The sequence below is a fragment of the Taeniopygia guttata genome, chromosome 3 (assembly GCF_048771995.1).
Source record: "Taeniopygia guttata chromosome 3, bTaeGut7.mat, whole genome shotgun sequence".
NCBI lineage: Eukaryota > Metazoa > Chordata > Aves > Passeriformes > Estrildidae > Taeniopygia > Taeniopygia guttata.
In genome coordinates this window covers 85,169,409-85,184,628 of record NC_133027.1, presented here as the reverse complement: position 1 = coordinate 85,184,628, position 15,220 = coordinate 85,169,409, and the positions used below count along the sequence as shown (strand labels likewise).

Sequence of the window (15,220 nt, the reverse complement as noted above, 5' to 3'; positions counted from 1 at the left end):
TCACTCTCATTTTTGTGGAAAGTTTCTACTTCTAGCTATAATTGGCATGACCTCAAAGAAAGCAGGTGAAAATACTCACTTCCCACAGGCTGTACCCAGGGAAGAAATAAACCTCTGTTGGTCCCTTTCCAGGGTGCAGAGTTCCAGGCTGCTCTCCACTTCCACCAGCTCCATAGTTAACTCCATCCTATCCTCTTTCCCCTCCCCAGCCTCCAAAAGACACGTTTCTTTAAGAGCAGTGCTCCTTTCCCTCTCTATGTGGTGCTGCCCCATGTGTAAGCATTGAGAAAGGAAGAGGCAAGTTTTATAAAGTCCTAGGGAATGTGGATGTCTCCAGCCCCATAGCAAGACCTGCTCTGATGGTGCTGCTCCACTTGTGCCCCAGGCTGGGCAAGCAGCGTGACCGAGGCTTGGCTCTGCACCAGCCCACAGTGAGCAGAGGGAGGACGCAGACCCCAGGACACCTCCCAGACCACAGGTCTAACAGATCTGTTTATTCCTGGAGAGCACAGTGAGCAGGGTGAGGAAGCAGAGCTGCTGGGCAGGCAGCAGTGGTTATTGCTGCAGGTGCATCCTCCAGTGACAACAGGGGTCTGGGGAAGCAAACTGCCTGCCTGCCTCGACAGGGCAGGGGACGGGCCCTCACTCACTGCCAGGCTGGAGCCACCCCATTACCCCAGAAGAAGGTGAGGGGAATGGAGTAGCACAGAGAAGTGCAAATATGTTGGCACTGGAGTTCATCCGCTCTGGGCAAAGGAGCCCAAGATAAGAGGACAGTGTTACAGTATGGGAGGATGAGGGATTGGGAGAAAAAAACCAACTTTGTGCCGCAGACCCCCATAAACCACCACCCCTTGCTCTCTGGAGGAAGGCATTGCCTCTTGGGTGCTGTACCCCTTAGCCCTGCTGTGGGCCATGACCAAGGGCAGCAGATGTCCCAGGAGCTCCCAGGGATGGGAGGGGAGGCCAGGCTGCTGTGACAGTGATGGCGTAGCTGTGCCTGCGTGGGCAAGAGGAGCTTCAGTGCTGCACTACAGGGTTGCGTGTGTTCACATGATGGAGGAGCCCCAAAACATTCAGTGCTTGAGTTGTAGAGCTTGACCCAGTGGTGGGCTTAGGCAGGGCCATGGAGGTGGAAGGGATGTGTTGAATGCCACGCAGAAAAGAGCCAGCAGGCTCCACGCTTTGGTTGTGCTTAGTGGTGATAAGTACGGTGCAAGGCTTCATGCTATCGAGTGTGGCCATTCCTCCTCCCAGAAGGCCACTGTGGCTTCTTCAGGAACCTGCTGCCTGAGCAAGGCAATATGTGCTGATGCTCCCAGGTGTGGGTGCAGAGATAGGCAATGTGTGCTGGAGGGGATGGGTCAGCACTAGATAAAGCAATACAAGTGTCCTCCCCCTCATGCCCCAGCAGCTGCCTCTCCGTGCTCTGCAGCTGGCCCCCAGCTTGCCACCATACAGGGATTCACAGGTACCCCATGCTGCTCGCCCTCCTCCTATTCTGGGGTGAGAGGGAGCAAGGGGATGTGGAAAGAAGCCCAGCCCAGAAGAGGAGAAGGGAATCCCCTGCCTGCCTTAACCCCTGGTCCACTGGAGAAAATGGTGTGAGACTTGCTGGGAGGTAGGGCTGGTGGCTCAGCGTGGGATGGAGCAAGGGGGAAAGAGTATCCTGTATCCATAGATCCGAGGGGAGGCACTTGGAGTGGGCCTGGCCCATTGGGGTGTCCCAGCTTCAGCAGATCTGTTGTAACTCCTAGCCACACATCGTCAGCAGCAGCCACTGGGAAGGAGAGGGAGAAGGGATGAGCAGCGTGCATTTTTGGCATGTCCTCATGAGTAAATTTTAACAGCCCTCCATGAAACACAGGGCCTGCAGCAGTCCTATTTACTCACCTTGATCTTTTATGGGTTCTTTCCCTACCCAGGAGCTGGAGGACTTTCAACCACCCACCCCAGGTGTCTCATTCACCCTAATGCCATGTCCCCTTGTTTCCCACCCCAAATTTCACTGGACTGAACTCTCACCTCAGAAAGGTTCATGACAGCAGTGCCAGTACCTTCAGGGTCCATGCTACGGAAGAACCCTGCAGGGACGCAAGCAAAGTGAGTAACATATCTCTCTGTTCCTGCCCTCCCTGCCGCAGGGCCATCACTCACTGAACATGGTCTCCAGCTTCAGAAGGCAGCAGACAAAGTTGTCAAAGTCCACGCCCATGTCATTGTCCGCATAGCGCGCCACCACCACCTGATGCAGCTTGTTGTTCAGCTTGAAACCTGCAAGGCAGACAGCAGTCAGCCACCCAGGGAGGCAGGAGAGTAGGGTGTAGTTGTGAAAAGTCCATGCACCCACACAAAGTCCACCAACCCACCCAAGGAAGGGCACTGTGTTCAGCCTCAATACGAAGAGGGGATGCTCTCCCTGCAGCCACATATGACTAGTTAGCTCACTGACCCACCCCAGGCCTCTGCTTTGCCAAGATGGGATTCTGCAGGTCAGAGGAGGGCAGAGGCTGGGACCATCTTGCATGCATCTCTAACTCTGAGGCTCCAACACTTGGCACAGCTGTGATACAGAAAGCCTGGTGCATACAGGGGCCACATCTCACTACAACAAGTTGGCTTCAAGCATGCAATGTAGGCTGGTTACACTCTTCTCCTGCTATTCAGAACAAGACTCTGACAGCAGGAGCCCCCTCCCCAGCCTCCAGGCCAGTTGCATCCTTCTCCAGACTTACCGGCTGACTCCAGAGCCATGCGCATCTCATAGGAGCTCATGGTGCCTGACTTATCCAGGTCATACTGGCGAAAGATCGTCTGCAAAAACATCACAGAGGACATGAAGGGAGTGCTCTCCTCTGGCCTCCAGTCTGGCTGTCCCCACTCCCTGCTGCCTCAGGAGGGGTGCTGTCCCTGTGCAGTGCACCCTGTCCTCTCTCCTCCTCACCAGCCAGCTCCGGATCTTGTTCCATAGGATCTGGAATTCTACCAGCCCAAGGCGGGCACTGCCGTCTTTCTGGGGAGCAGAGGGTCAAGGAGGTCAAAGCAGCCAGGAAAGGGTGGCGGGGGGTACAAAGGCAAAGCTACCAGATCCCAGCCACAGGAGGTGAGAAAAGCCTGGACACACCTGGCCTGCCCAATTTTTCTCCCAGCCTTCCCCTCTATCCTATGCAGCATCAGCAAAAAGCCTGCAACCCAGCAAAGAAAGGGTAACACTTGAAGTAGCAGCCATGCCACTCCCTGGGAGCAGCTGTGCTGCTGCAGTAGGAAGCACATTGCTGTGCTGTCCTTGGACCAAAGCTGGGCTAGCCTGCAGCAAAAAGGAATGTTGTAGGGCCAGGCTGGAGAAGGACTCAGAGGTGCTCCTTGCCTGACCCCCCAGCTACATGTCCTTGTACAAGCAGGACACTGGCCATGTCTCCTGTCACTTGACTCATCCACAACAGCTAGACAGGATGGTTTGGAGGAAAGAAACCAAATAGTCCTTGTTCCCTTTGAGGAGTGCCTCAAAGGCTGGGTGGCACAACAGCACATCTGGCTAGGGAGCCTGTGGGAAGTGAAACATAGGAACTTCCTCCTGGTGGTGAAAGTAGAAGGCATGGGGTGGGACTGTGCTGGGCTTTTGGTGGCAGAGCCAGGGCCCAAGCAAACAGAGGAAATGATAGCCCTTGCCAAAAAACCTGCTGCTGAAGTCGAAGAGTGTAGGGCAGGTGGCCCTGAAGCCATAAGGACAACTTCTTTTCTTCCCCCAGTTAAACAGCTTCATCACCGCTGGAGAGCCAAGCTCCAGCTCCAAGAGACAAGTCTTGTTTCTTGTAGGCTAAGCACCACGAAAACCAGCCCTGGCCCACAGCACCAAGAGGATACATCCATCAGGTTGACCATGTTGCGGCAGGAGTCCAGGCTGAACCCATCTGTTTTCAGATCTTTGTCTGAGGAGAAAGGAGGAGGTTGAGCACATGCACCAAAACCCAGCCTGGGCTGCAGGGAGCAAGGGGTAGGAACGCTAGTGCTTACGTCTAGAGATGACTCTGTTCAGAATAGTCCGAAGCTCAAAGACGCTGATTTCCATGTCCTGGAGCAGAAGCAGACTTAGCATCACCCCTTGCCTGCTCTCCACCCCACTTGTGGCCATTGTCCCCCTCCTGCCTAAACATCACTGCCTTAGTCACAAAACATGAGGATGCCATTACATTTCTTGTACACTCAGAAGAGTTTTGGTCACAGCTGGATGCTCTTCGCCAAATCTGCCCCTGTCATCACACCATCCCTGCAGGCAGCTGGCCTGAGGCACAGCACAGATGGGCTTGTCTTGCAGGATGGGACTGAGCGAGCGTGTGGTGGGCTCAACTCCCACGGCCAGGGGTTTGGTTCTGTCCCTTCTCCTCCCCAGAGGGCTTTCCAGAGCTTGGTGCAGCCATACTCACCTCCCCTGCCAGCTGCTGGAACATGTTCTTGAAGCTGTCCTCTATGTCATCCTCAGTTATTTCCTCCTAGGGTGATGCAAACCAAAAGAATAGGTTAGTGCTCAAACCCAGGCACTGCCCTGCCTTCCAGGCTCAATAAACGCCAACTGGAAAGAAGCTCTTCTTTGTTCTTCTCTTCTTCATTCCCACATCCCCATCACCTCAACCTTGCCAGCCCCTCTACAGCCACACTGACGTCCCAGACTCAGACAGCCACCCCTTGCCTGCAGCTCCCCTTCCCAAGTGCCAGAACTTCAGCGCTAGCTGATCCAAAGTGGCAGCTCCTACCTCATCTGCCAGATCTGCCGAGATCTCCTCATCCAGCTCCCTGGGGCAGAAAGGGGAAACCAAAGTGATGAGCAGGGTCCCCAGGCAGCAGGCTGCCTGCAGTGGGGAACATCCCACTGCTCACAGACACGGGGTGTCCCTCCCAGGCAGGACTCACGCTGTGTCCGACTGTTTCTCGGTGAAAACGCGCAGGACGAAGTCGGCCTCCTTGTGCGGCTCGAAGGTGGAGGGCACAATGATGTACTCGCCGGGGGGCAGCCGGATCTGGTTGCTCACCTCCCGCAGGTTGATGAAGGTCTCAGACCGTGCCCGGGACTGGTTTCGCAGGAAGAAGTCCTTCTTCAAGTGCACATTCTGCATGCCCTGGGCCTGGGGGAAGGAATGTGCTTGTGGACCACAATGGGAAGCACCCACAGGGAGTGGTGGGACCAGCACCAGCCCATCAGTTAGGACAGCCCTGCCCTGTCCATCCAGCAGGAGCCATGTCTCTCTCCCACATGGAGGTGCCCAGCTGCCACTATCACCCTAGCCAGAGCCAGTGCTGTGGGAGCTCCCATGCCACTGGATGCATCAACCCATTTTTGCCCAGTCTTGCGCTTCCCTCCAAGATAGGGTAGGCTCTGACAGCTCAGGACGTACCTCCTCAGGAACCTACAGATAGAAGGGAAAAGGGGAAAAAAATCAGAATCCCAGTACCTGCCCCATCCCTTACAGCTGCAGAGAGCACAGGATGGGGGACATTAGCCCACAGCTGGCCAAAGCCGGTGGAAAAGATTTTCTTGAGGACTGGGGTTGAAGTGGGACTGGCAGGGCTGAGCCTGTCCCAAGGAAGAAGGCTTGGGGTGGGCAGGGGTTACCTCGTAGACAGCAAAGCCAATGGTGTGCATGTCACCTCCCACCCGCCGCTCGCGCCGTCGATGCTTCTGCATCAGAGCCACCAGGAAGCTGCAGGCCACCTCATCATCCCCAGGGTCATCATCTTCTTCCAGCAGCTTGATCTTAAACTGGGGGTTGATCCAGAATGTGGCTGGGAGGAAGATGATGTATGGATGAGACACCTGGTTTCATCAAGTTGCCAAGAGCACAGATGTGGAGGCCACGAATACCTGGGTGATTCCTGCAGCCCCCGGCAGTGCTCCCCCGGCGCCACGTGCCCTCGAACACCTGTGTGTGCCATCTGCTGAGCTCGTCCTTGGTGAGGGCATCGGGGGTCAGGTTGCAGATCTCGAGCCTGGAGAACTCCCTCATGAAGTCACGGAAAGACATCCTGTGGGAGACAAGTAGGGGCTGAGGCCCGGGCACTGCTGTGGGGAGGGAGGAGAGTGCAAGTAGCTCTGGACCAAGCTAACATTTCAGGAGAATTAAGTGACAGTAAATTTACTCTTCCTAGATGTTTATTTTGCATTTAGTTGGCCTGAATTTCCTTTAAGGGAGGAAATTTATTAACTAGATCAGATGAGAAAATGCTGGCAAGCTCTCCAGGGCAGGGAAGCCAGCTCATAAAGGCAGGTTATGCACTTCAGGTGAAGAATGACTGCAGGATTTCTCCCCAGTTCCTCTGCAGGATTTCTCCCCAATTCCTCTGCTCCTCCCCAGACTGGCTGCTGAAACAGAGCAGCACCTTGTTCCAGCACTCACCAGAACTCTCCATCCTCCATCTTCAGCTGCAGCTCTTCCCTCTCATCAGGGTCAATGTTGTTCCACTCAGCAGAACTGGAATAGCAGGAGAGAGACAATTAGATATAAGGACTCCTGAGAGCAATTCAGAGCTGGCCCTCGACTCCTCTCTTTCTGATGCGGAGGGCTCTGCACACTGTGAGCTTCCCCTCAGCATTGCCCCATGTTTGACTGCAGTGTGCACAGTGCTTGCTGGCCTGACAGAGCAAAACTGCCATCCCTTCTGTCCTGCTTACCCATCACTCCAGGCTCCAGTCCACTCCACCTGACCCCAGGGGTTCCTGATGCGGATGAGTTGTTCCTGCTGACCCCGGTAGTTCACCTGCCAGACACCAGACACAGGAGGTGGAGCCCATGCCACTGGCCAGTCTGCTATTGCTATTAAAGTCTAATCTAGGTGACTCACATCTCTGAAGGCTGTGACTGAATAGGCGTGGCCCTTCACCAGCTTCTTGAAAGTCACTGCTTCCATATCAAAGGCACTTGTGATCTGAGGAGACGTGTAATGCTCAAGTCAGTAGGACTGAATTCATGTAGTCTTATCCCTACCCCTTCCCTCCACTGTGTGGAGAATTCTCCTTGCTTTGCACTGCTCCAGCCAAGAGAAGTAGCAGGCATCAACTCCCTGTGCTCAAAGGCTGCTGGTTGTGGACAATTTAAAGACAGTTTCTTTAACAGAGGACACCGAAGATCCATTAAGGAACCTCCCAAACATCAGAATTTAAAAACCCTGCTCCAGGTAATTTGCTGATGCAAAACATGGCCGGAGTTACCCGTAGTCCCCTGCACTTGAGATGAACAATCCCGCTCCATCCAAAGGAGCCACGTGTTATGCCACAGGGCTGCTCTGGAAAGAGTGCTGCGGTAAGAGGGCAAAGAAGTAACCTTCCACCGGTGTCACAGTGAGGGGACTGCTGGTACAGCCTTGGCTGTGAGGCCTCACTTTGGCCAGCGCTGTGGCAGAGCGCTGGCTCATCCCGCCACATCACTTACATCGATGGAGCAGCCCAGCAGGGAGCCCCTCTCCAGCGCCTTGCGGATGATGTGGCCCATGTTGCGTGGCGGCCGCTTCAGGTCGTACATCTCTGCCACGCCGCCCGTGAAATCCTCGAAGCCCTCGGTGGTGCTGCCCCCCGAGAGTGACTCGTAGCAGCCGTTCAGCCTGAGGGGCGCGTGAGGAGACAAGGAGGTAGCGCACTGCAGCTGCCCGGCCACCCAGCACAAGCAGGGCCAGTGACAGAGGAGACTCCCTTCCCTCCACCCTGCACAGGGAGGTGCCCTACCCCATACATGCCCACCCAACCACATGACCACCACAGGGATACCCACTTGGCATAGGCCTTCTCCAGCAGAGCACTCCAGAACTCGGTGCACTCCGCCGAGTGGACAAACAGAAGTTCCCCATCCTTGGTGGGCAGCTGGTCATCCACCACCACGTCCACCCACTCACCAAACTGCCAGATCTGGGGGGTAAAGAGGAAGTAGCGTGAGCTCAGAGCATCACATGGCTTCCTCATCCCTACCCCAGAGGGATGGTCTTGACCCACCACCCTTGCTTCTGCCCACCAGCTGTGGAGGGCCAAAAGCTCCCAGCCCACCTGGAAGTGAAAGATGCCAGCATAGTCCTCCTGGAAGCTCTGTCCATGGGGCACCACGCGGTGCAGGAGCTCCTCGTTGAGCGTGAGGGAGCCAATGGCAGCCAGCAGCCAGCAGTCGCCTGGGGAAGGAGAGGAAGCTGGTATGAGTACCCATCACCTCCCTAGCTGAGAGGGTAGGTGACAGATGTTTAGGAGCCCATGGTGTGCTCTCCGTGCAAATGTTTGGGGCTACCCAGCTCAAAAAGTCCATGGAAAAACCAGAGAAGGTCCATCAAGCAGAACTCAGTGATCCAGTGATCCAGGCTTGCTCAACCACTAAGAGAAGTATTAGCTCAAGGCAATTGGGAATGTTCCTCCCTCACCTGGAGCCTGTGTCCAGACCACCACACACAGTCAGCACCAACAGCCCCCTCCTGCAGCCATTTATTTGGACCCTCCTGGAACTCATTCATATGACTGCCCTCCATATGTCAGACAGCAAGTTCTGCAGTGGAATTACACTTTACATGTAAAAGGCCATTTTAGTAAGCAAGCGGTTTCATGCCGCTGCCCCAACTTCTCAAATTGCAAGCAATGCCACCGCACTTTTCCTTCCGAGAGATCTTAACCACAAGTGCTGCTCCAGGCCAGAACTGTGCTTTTAAATTCTTTGACTTGATTCTTTTTTCTCTTTTGCCTTTGAAGCCTTTCACACCTTAGCCTTGAGCCTGGATAACCTGTAATTGGGCTGTGGTTTGGCTGTGACAAAATGCCATTTCTGAGTTTTTAATGATGAAGTGAACACTACCACAGTGCTTTGGGCTGTTACGCACTCCAGTTGCCACCTCAAGTTTGTCCTAATTACTGGATATATCAAATGTAATCAACCCTGAAAACAGCATGCTAAATGTGCTAAGGAATACAGTACTCCCAATCAAGTGCCCTACTTGCTCCCAGTCAGGACAACACTGTCTGTGGTTCCAAGATCCATTTCTGATGACCAAAAATCCCAGTTGTGGTTCAACTCTGCTAGCCTACTGTCGTGGTTTGACACGGAAAAAGAGTGTCAAACCATGACACCTACCCAGCCCATTCACACTTCTCTCCTTGCCTCAGTGCTCTCGCCTTGGGAGACACCCCTGGAGATAAGACAAATCATCACTTGTACACCTCTCAATACCCTTCTGCCACACCACATTCATTAGCAAGCATTTTGTCACCACCACCTCAGTTTGTTATTGTCATGCAGCTGCCATCCCTCAGCATTTACCAAAGCAGGGAGCTCTTTGGAGCAGCTCCTGGCATTGTTGTCAGCATGTGTGAGGCATGGATGTACCCAGAATCTCCACTGATCTCAGCATGGTCAAACAGTGCACACATCAACTCATTTTTGTGGAGCTTTATCCTAGAGCTACTAGGAGGCATAGGATGCCCCCTGACGTGCAGTTTCCACCTCACTGAATGGAAAGGGCCACCCAACCCTCCCCAGTCACTATGCCTGGACCAAGGTCCAGGGACAAAGCTTCAGCACTCACCCAGAGCCCCCTGGCAGATGTCCGTCCGGGTGGCACCACCAACGATGAACTGAGGGTCATCCACTAATTCCTGCAGAAGGACAGAATCAGATGCTGGTGCTTGACCTTGGCAGGGCCTGGGCTTCAGCAGGGCTGGCACCCACTGCAACTCTGACTCGAGAGAAATAGTATATGCTCCCTGTGAGATCCCTGCCCTCTGCTAGGAAAGGCTGCTTGATTGCAACCCCAAGGCCATCACCATAAGGCGAACATTTCCCTTGCCCTGATGGTGTTAGGGGATATGCACTCTCAAAGGCCCCAGCTACTGAGGGTGGCACATCCATGCCATGACACCTTGAAGCGAGAACACAACCCATCTGTTTTGAAGCCCACAGTTTGCTGCCCAGAGGAAGCAGTGCCTGCTAAACACAATGCTTTTCTGAGCAGACACTCATTGGGAACGACCCTGGGCCCTTGGGAAAGTGGCTCTGCAGCAATCCAGGGACTCGGAGCACTGAGGGGTGCCAGCAAGGGCCAGTCTGCAGCTCAGCACACCACATCAGTGCAGATGTGCAGGGCAGGGACACCAGCCCAGCCTGAGAAGAAGCAAGCCCAGCACTTACCGACGGACGCTTCCACTCTACTCCCCGTGTCTTGCTGGAGTGTGGCCCCAGCTCCTTGAATCCAAGGGCAGATGGGCCAGCTGGGAATTGGGGATCCCTGAAGAGGGTGCCACTCTCAATGCACTGCTGCTTGAGGGCCTCATAGTCCTGGTTGAGGTACTTGATGGCGTTGTTGTGCTCACCAAGCCCCTCGGCTCTCAAGCGGTCTCTCTCCACACGAGCAGCCATCCCGCCAAAGGGCATCATAGCTTGGCACCAGCACCCCTACCTTCTGCTCCACTCCCTGCAACAGAACAGGCACAGCCACGCTGGGGCAGGGTCTGCTACCCTGCTCTCCCCTGGGGATATCAGCCATCACACAGAGCCAGGCTTGGAGGCTGAATCCCTAATTCCCCACCGCTCCCACAGCAGGGACCTTCTCCAGCAGCATTGGTCTGGCACCAGAGACCCCCAGGGTGGGCACACGCACCTGGAGAACCTCCCACACCCCATCCCCAGCAGCAGCCCTGTTCTGAGCCCTGTCTTCTCCGGCCTGGCCGTCGCAGCCCTGCTGTCTTTAGGGAACACCAAGGGGACAAAGCAGCATTGAGGGCGGGCTGGGAGGAGGCAGCCCCCCTCCCAGCACCTAGGCCATGGGTCCTGTCCTGTCCCCGCTACGCCAAAAGGCTAAGCCCGGAGCAATTTCAGACGCTTTCTAACCTCGTCAGCCTCTCCTCCCGGCGCAGCTCTCCGGGTTCTTCCCTCATCCCGGCCCGGGAGGGCGTCAGGGGCCGCCCGCAGCTTCTCCCACCCCCAGGGGCCTCTCCCACTCCTTTTCCTCTTCCCCGAAAGCCGGCCCGGCTGCCTGAGCACTGAGTCAATAGGGGCGGGTAGGGAGGAGCCCAGCGGGGCGCAGAGAGCTCTGGCTATGGGGCCAGAGAAGGACAGGGAAGGAAGAGGCGGGACAGCACACACAGACACACACAGAGAGACACACACACACAGACACACAGACACACACACTCACACACACAGAGACACACAGAGACACACACAGACACACACACGCACAGACACACACACACACACACAGAGACACACAGACACACACACAGACACAGACAGACACACACACAGACACACACAGAGACACACAGACACACACACACTCTCACACACACACAGACACACACACAGACACACACTCACACAGCGACACACACACTCACACACACACACACTCACACAGACACAGACACACACACACAGAGACACACAGAGACACACAGACACACACACTCTCACACACACACTCACACAGAGACACACACACAGAGACACACACAGACACACACACACATACACACACACACTCACACACACAGACACACACACACACACTCACACACAGGGAGGGTGACTCAAGGGTCGTCACCCGCTAGTGGAGCAGCCTGCTGGGAGACACCGGGGAGGGACTGCGGAGCTCAGCGAGGCACACTGGCACCAGGAGAGCGGGGCAGGACAGACACCGCAGAGCCCGCATCCCGCACCTCTCCCTGCTCTGGTCATCCTCCCGGGGCTTTGCCCAGCAGCTCACGGCCAGGAGCTTCGAACCAGCTTGCCACAGCTGCCAGGCATGCCTGGTCCCACAGCCCTGCCCCACCACGCCCGCTGCTGCAGGCAAGTCCCAGCTCCCTTCCCAGCCTCCCGCTGCCCTCAGCCCTGTCCAGGCACCATGGCAGCAGCCAGCACTCACACCCACTGCACCGCCCAGGCTGGAAGAGGCCTCTGGCACCGTCTAGTCCAAGCCTCCATGCAAGCAGTGTGACCTGCAGCAGGGCCATGGGGCAGGTGCCACCGCCCCCAGCCCACTGCCATCTGTGGCTCATCCTGCCCCACTCCCCAGCAATCTCAGCTTGGCTGGGCTGTTGCTGAATACGTCAGAGGTTTGTCTGTGTGAGAGAGTGGTGTAGTCCTTGGGTAAATAAGCCAGGAGCCAACAACCCACTCAGAGCAGCAAACTCGAATGCCAATGCTGGCCTACTCCCTTCTCAGTACGCTATTCCAGGGGAGCAGGGCACAGCCTGGCTCCAAAGAGGCGTCTTTCCTTGTCCTGAAGTGCTGTGATAGCTAAAGGGAAGGCAGGCAACAGTAAATAGGGTGCAAGCTCCTGGCACATGCATAGGGCATAAACTTGGCTGCTAACCCATGTGGCTGTCCTAGCCAGAAGCTTTTCAGAAGAAAAAATTTACTCTTCCCTATCACTCGGCCTACTCTGGGATGCTCTAAACCCACTACCCTTCTCCAGGGAAGCGCCAGCCCTTCTCTCCTCTATGATGGTCCCACATCTATGGAGCTCCTCCTACAACTCCTGCCCCACAGCAACCTGGCAGTCTCTCCCAGTGGCAAGGCACTTGGTGCCTGCAGAGCTCCACTCCCAGAAACTTCCCGGAACAGAGGGGCCCTGAGGGAAGAGGGATCCCAAGTACAGCTGCCCACACTGCTTCCAGTTCCCACCTCACCATCTCCCCAGCGCTTACGCCACAACCTGCCAGTGGCCAAGGAACTCCACCTACCCACAGCCCCTGACAGGTTCCCTGCACTCTTTCCCACGGACCTACCAGCACGGGACATGGCTGCGGACACGGGGAGCTCTGTGCAGACACGGGCACCGTATGAGTTATTCTTAGCTCTCTGGCTCAAAATACTCGGGAGGGCTGTGCTCAGTGGCAGAGGGAGATCACGCAAGCGCAGAGCAAAGGAAAGCATTTCAGACCCCAGAATGGGAGAGGAACCACATGGGTCTTTAAAGCAATGGGGTCAGCTACTGGCACCTCCCCAGGCTTATGCTGATGGACACTGCAGGTCCTCCACGGAGGAGGAAGGGGTGTGATGAGACAAGCCAAGCCCCCAGGGCAGTTCTCCACCACAGGTGACACCCAACTACAATATGATACTTTCCAGTACTCGAGGCACCTCTGATCCCTCCCAGGTGGGAGCGAAAAGACACACTGGTTCCTGCAGGGTCCCTGACACCTTGTGCACTTTAGCGCATACCGCAAAACCCTTGGGCAGCATCATTGTTGAAGTCCAGCCAAAAATCTTTGCAGACCTCTGGTTTGCCAGCTGCTCTTGCAAATCAACGGAAATGGGGAGTTCCCTTCCTCAAAACCAGCCCTGACGCACGGTATCCTGCCGCATACTCAGCTCGGAGCAAGGCGTCACAGCCGTCCGTGGCATCCCACAGTGCTCAAGTAGCTCTCAGGCCCTTTCCAGCCCTCCAGACGACAAAGATCCTCGTTTCCCACAGGCTCCCCTTTATCTTACCGCATCCCTTTGACGGGATACGGGCTTGGCTTTGGGGTCGGCAGCGCATCCCGGGAGGCTGCGATACTCAGTTTACTTCGCCTCGATTGGGAAGCTTCTGGGTCTCTGCGGATGCGTTACCTAGTGCAAAAATCCCCGCAGACAGAAAGGGAATGGGAGGGGTAGGCATGCCTAGATAAGCTTAGAAAACAGAAGAAGCAGCCGGGGAGGGAGAGACGGACGGACCCGAAGCCTTGCCCGCCCGGCGGCGGATTCCCCCCCGGTGCTTAACCCCAAACTGGGGGTCGAACAAGGGTAAGGACGGGGGGATGGACTTACGGAAGCTGCTGCCGCCACCGCCCTGCCCGCTTCGGCTCGGCCCGGCCCAGCACAGCCCGGCTCAGTACAGCCCCGCAGAAGGTGGAGTTTCGGCGGGCAGGATGTATGAGCAAAGCTGGGAGGGCAGGGGGAGGGGGAATTAAAGGAGCAGTGACAGCTTACAGACACTGGGAGGGGGTTCTTGATCCAGGCGGATGGTGAGGTTCTGTCTGCTGTCACCCTTTGCCAGATCCCAGGGATAGAAGAGTACTGCCGGGATGGGCGTGCTGCTTCCACCATTGTTCTGAGGAAAGGGTTGGGTCCACACGGAAACCGAGGCTGGAGGGGAAAGAGGAAGCATTCCCCTAGGAATGGATTTGAGGGTGGCTGCTCCACATTGCCGGCACCCCAGCGTAGCTGGGTGAAGCTCTGTACTGCACTTTGTCCCCAGGATTTATTGACCTTCTGGAGCTACGGCTTAGTACGATGGTTCCACCGGATATCCCAGACTGTTATGTCCCTTCTCCCTTCCATTATGCCTGCGGGGACTGTGCCCGCACCACCTCAATCAATGGTTCAGGTGGTCACTGTCAACAACGCCACCAGCAGCTGCCTCGGCCTCCCTGCGTGTCCCGGCTGGCACTCCCCTCCGCCCCCCGCCACTACCTCGCTGCTGAGTGCCAGCAGCGCTCTCTCCGGGCAGGTCCACTGCCCTGGCGTGGTCTACAGCCACACCGGGGCTGCCCCTGTGTGCCCTCCGTGACTCACGGTGCAGCTATGCTGGGTGGTACTGGTACCAGGGGGCATGGCCACACAGGGCTTGGCACCATACAGTGGAGCCCTGTCTGGCTCAACATGGTTTTGGCTGGCATTGCATGGCTCAGCATGGATTGGCACAGCTTGGCTGGTGTGGCTCAGCCCAGCATATCTGACACAGTCTGGCCTGGCATGAGCAGCTCAGCTCAGCCCTGCCCCAGGAAAGAGGCTCTGTATTGGCATTCTTTTGGTGCCAGGGCTGAACAGGATGAACCTAATGGGTGTTACCAGCCCTGGAACTCCCTCTCCTTCCATGGTGCCTGTTTGCAGCTGGGGAGGCTGTGCCCATACAGACTCACTGCAGCAGCTGGCATTGAACCTGCGTGAGCCCAGGCCTCACAGGGCACCTGCTTTCTACCTCACCCCACCTTGCCTCAGGGGGCAAGTCCTTCCTAAGCAGGGAGCAGGTTGCACGTGGGGCCAGGAGCCATGTCCCTTGCCTGAGGGAAGGGCAACCCAAACATTTAAAACCAGCTGTAGCTTGGTCCTGCTGCTGCAGGCACAAAGGACCAGTCTGGTCCTGTCCCTATACAGGGGACTCTGTTCCAGGCAGCTTGTTCTGCTTGTTCCCACCCTAGTGCAGAGGCAGCCTTGGAGTGCCCTGCTCTGGGTTGTTGCAAGGGCTGCTTCATCTTTTTCCCAACCAGACTTGCCACAGG

At 56.1% G+C, this 15,220-nt stretch overlaps 1 protein-coding gene across 2 annotated transcripts; it reads right to left on the bottom strand.

Annotated features, from left to right (window-relative positions):
• Positions 1-479: 479 nt before the first annotated feature.
• On the bottom strand, positions 480-13,900 carry CAPN11 (calpain 11). Of its 2 annotated transcripts, none has more exons than XM_030268586.4 (22): positions 13,767-13,900; positions 10,143-10,425; positions 9,541-9,610; positions 8,027-8,145; positions 7,758-7,891; positions 7,422-7,590; positions 6,835-6,918; positions 6,665-6,750; positions 6,390-6,464; positions 5,858-6,018; positions 5,609-5,778; positions 5,391-5,402; positions 4,909-5,120; positions 4,752-4,791; positions 4,425-4,490; positions 4,015-4,072; positions 3,865-3,929; positions 2,945-3,013; positions 2,736-2,814; positions 2,158-2,274; positions 2,026-2,084; positions 480-1,780 (listed from the first exon to the last, which is right to left on the bottom strand). In XM_030268586.4, exons 2-22 carry the CDS (start codon positions 10,386-10,388, stop codon positions 1,754-1,756), a joined length of 2,118 nt encoding a protein of 705 aa, XP_030124446.3. In that variant the 5' UTR covers positions 10,389-10,425; positions 13,767-13,900; the 3' UTR covers positions 480-1,753. The 2 variants fall into 2 exon arrangements, with proteins under 2 accessions (XP_030124446.3, XP_030124447.3); XM_030268587.4 differs by lacking the exon at positions 13,767-13,900 and adding an exon at positions 12,743-12,869.
• Between the last annotated feature and the right edge of the window lie 1,320 nt (positions 13,901-15,220).

Bases quoted from the DNA above. Each gene is read 5' to 3' on its own strand.
- CAPN11 (XM_030268586.4), bottom strand. From the start codon at position 10,388: ATGATGCCCTTTGGCGGGATGGCTGCTCGTGTGGAGAGAGACCGCTTG. The intron at 9,611-10,142 runs GTAAGTGCTGGG...GTCCTTCTGCAG, and splicing joins TAGAGTGGAAGCGTCCGTCG to GAATTAGTGGATGACCCTCA. The intron at 6,465-6,664 runs GTAAGCAGGACA...CTGCTATTCCAG, and splicing joins ACTGGAGCCTGGAGTGATGG to TTCTGCTGAGTGGAACAACA.